This window comes from Phytophthora infestans, genomic scaffold (genome assembly GCF_000142945.1).
Source record: "Phytophthora infestans T30-4 supercont1.1 genomic scaffold, whole genome shotgun sequence".
In the NCBI taxonomy this organism is placed as follows: Eukaryota; Oomycota; class Peronosporomycetes; order Peronosporales; family Peronosporaceae; genus Phytophthora; species Phytophthora infestans.
In genome coordinates this window covers 4,015,757-4,018,137 of record NW_003303758.1, presented here as the reverse complement: position 1 = coordinate 4,018,137, position 2,381 = coordinate 4,015,757, and the positions used below count along the sequence as shown (strand labels likewise).

Sequence of the window (2,381 nt, the reverse complement as noted above, 5' to 3'; positions counted from 1 at the left end):
TCGAGATCACGACACTATCCCACTTTAAGTCTTACCAGCCAATAGAACGTGGGAGTAAGGCATTGTCGCCCACTTTCACAAGTTACTGGAAGCCGCTTAATGCCGAGCTGCAGAAATCAAAAGTGAGCAGCACGGAGGCATCAGCCAAATTCTTCTCTACCTTCCAGGAAATCTACTGCGAGCCTAGTGCCATCAATCTGGCGGCACTTACAGTATGGCCTGACCACATGAACTGCTGTCCCACATGATGTGGGCCACATCTGGCACGCCAATCAAAAAGATACACTCATCTTGAAGTACTGTACGTGTCAAGTTGACAGTCAACTGCATAGGATCATTCGTCAATCTCCATCCATCAAGTTCTTTTATTGTGATGGTCTCGATTGGAACTCGCTCCCCCGTTTACGGACGTCATGGCATGGTGTCGTGCTCGCAGCCTCTGGCGTCTGAGGCCGGGCTGCGCATCTTAAAGCAAGGCGGCAACGCCGTGGACGCTGCCATTGCCATCGCTGCGGCTCTGAACGTCACGGAGCCTTGTTCCACTGGCGTAGGAGGCGACTGTTTCCTGCTCTTCTATGACGCAAAGTCCAAGCAAGTTCGAGGACTCAACGGAAGCGGGCGCAGTCCCGCGGCTCTCACAGCGGAGCAGGCGATCAAAGATCTCGGGGAGGACGTTACAGTGATCCCCAGCGGCCACGGCCACGCTGTCACAGTCCCCGGGACAGTTGCAGGCTGGGTCGATGCGGTGGAAGCCTGGGTTCTCTGACCATGGCGGAAATTCTGGGTCCTGCCATTGAATTGGCCCGTGAAGGGTTTCCTGTAAGTCCGCTGACTGCGGCGAGTTGGGAGCGTGGCAAGAGTCAATTGCTGCGTGGTCCAAACGCTGCTGAGCTGCTGAATGCTGAGGGGCAAGCGCCGAAAGCTGGGGAGATTTTCAAGAACGAAAATCTGGCGAAATGTTTCGAAGAAGTGGTAAAGAGTGGCAAGAAAGCCTTCTATGCGGATGGACGCATCGCTCAAGCCATCGTGGACATGGTGAGGGAGAAAGGGGGCGTGATGACGTTGGAGGACCTTCAAACGCACCAATCCACGTTCGTGACGCCCATCAGCACGAGATTCCAAGGCGTCGACGTGCACGAGATCCCTCCTAATGGTCAGGGGATTACGGCGTTGTTAGCCTTAAATATCCTAACGCAACTTACAAAAGAAGGAGGTCTGCCACCTCAGGGTAGTGCCGACTTTGTGCACTTACAGATTGAAGCTCTTCGTCTTGCCTTCGCAGACGCCAAGTGGTTCGTTAGTGACATGGAGCACAACACGGCGCTGCCTGTAAAGGAACTACTAAGTGAAAACTACGCTAAAAAGCGTGCAGCTCTGATAGATCGAACGAAGGCCGCGATCGATCCGAAGCACGGAAGTCCGGAGCTGAGCTGCGACACTGTGAGTTTCCAGGTCATTGACGGTTAGGGCAACGCTGTATCCATGGTGAACAGCAACTATGAAGGATTCGGAACGGGTCTTGTACCCAAAGGTTGTGGGTTCACACTGCAGAATCGGGGCTGTAACTTTGAGCTGCACGGGTCCAAAGTGGGTCATCCGAATGCTCTGGCGCCGAGCAAACGTCCGTACCACACGATCATCCCTGGCCTTTCAACGTTTGCTGACTCGGGAGAGTTGCATTCCAGTTTTACCGTCATGGGCGGCTTCATGCAGCCTCAGGGCCACGTCCAGGTGCTGAGCAACATGCTGTTGCATGGGATGAACCCACAGGAGGCGCTTGACGCCCCACGTTTCAGTATTGACGTGGACCGCCCTACGAAACCTGGTAGAAGCGATGGCGGTAGTTCAGTACTGGTAGAAACAGATCTGGGCGACGCTGTGATTGCTGCGCTTCGTGAGAAGTTCGGCCACAATATTCAAGAGGTGGAAGGATTCAAGCGCACGACGTTCGGTCGCGGACAGATTATTCTGCGTGACCCAACGACTGGGGTGCTCTGTGCTGGCTCGGATGGGCGTGCCGACGGCTGCGCTATGGGCTGGTAAAGCTCACATTGAAGACAATGGCTACAGTTTTGCGTCGCTAAAGAAAGAAAATTTCCAAAATTAGAGTTGGTAATCTTGGGTTTCACCAGAAATTTTGACACTACACGAATAACTGCAGTGTTCTACCGCCAAAAATGATGATAGCAAGGCTTCTGGAAGGCTACGATGCAGCTGCTAGTAAGAGAGAAGATAGCAATCAGCTTCAAGCTCCTGCGATTGCTACTCCCACGCCACGCCCACCGTTGCCTAGAGGCTCACCGATTTCATACACATCTCACGCCATGATGCTACAGCTTCAGGAATATCGATCTCGAGTTCGAAATGCGTTCGAATCGACG

General features: G+C 53.4%; 1 protein-coding gene across 1 annotated transcript; it reads left to right on the top strand.

The window, feature by feature from the left end:
- Positions 1-373: 373 nt before the first annotated feature.
- On the top strand, positions 374-2,043 carry PITG_00757 (gamma-glutamyltranspeptidase, putative; the record flags this gene model as incomplete). The annotated part of the gene is made up of 3 exons (XM_002909280.1): positions 374-745; positions 859-1,440; positions 1,468-2,043. 3 exons carry the CDS (start codon positions 374-376, stop codon positions 2,041-2,043), a joined length of 1,530 nt encoding a protein of 509 aa, XP_002909326.1.
- Positions 2,044-2,381: the final 338 nt, after the last annotated feature.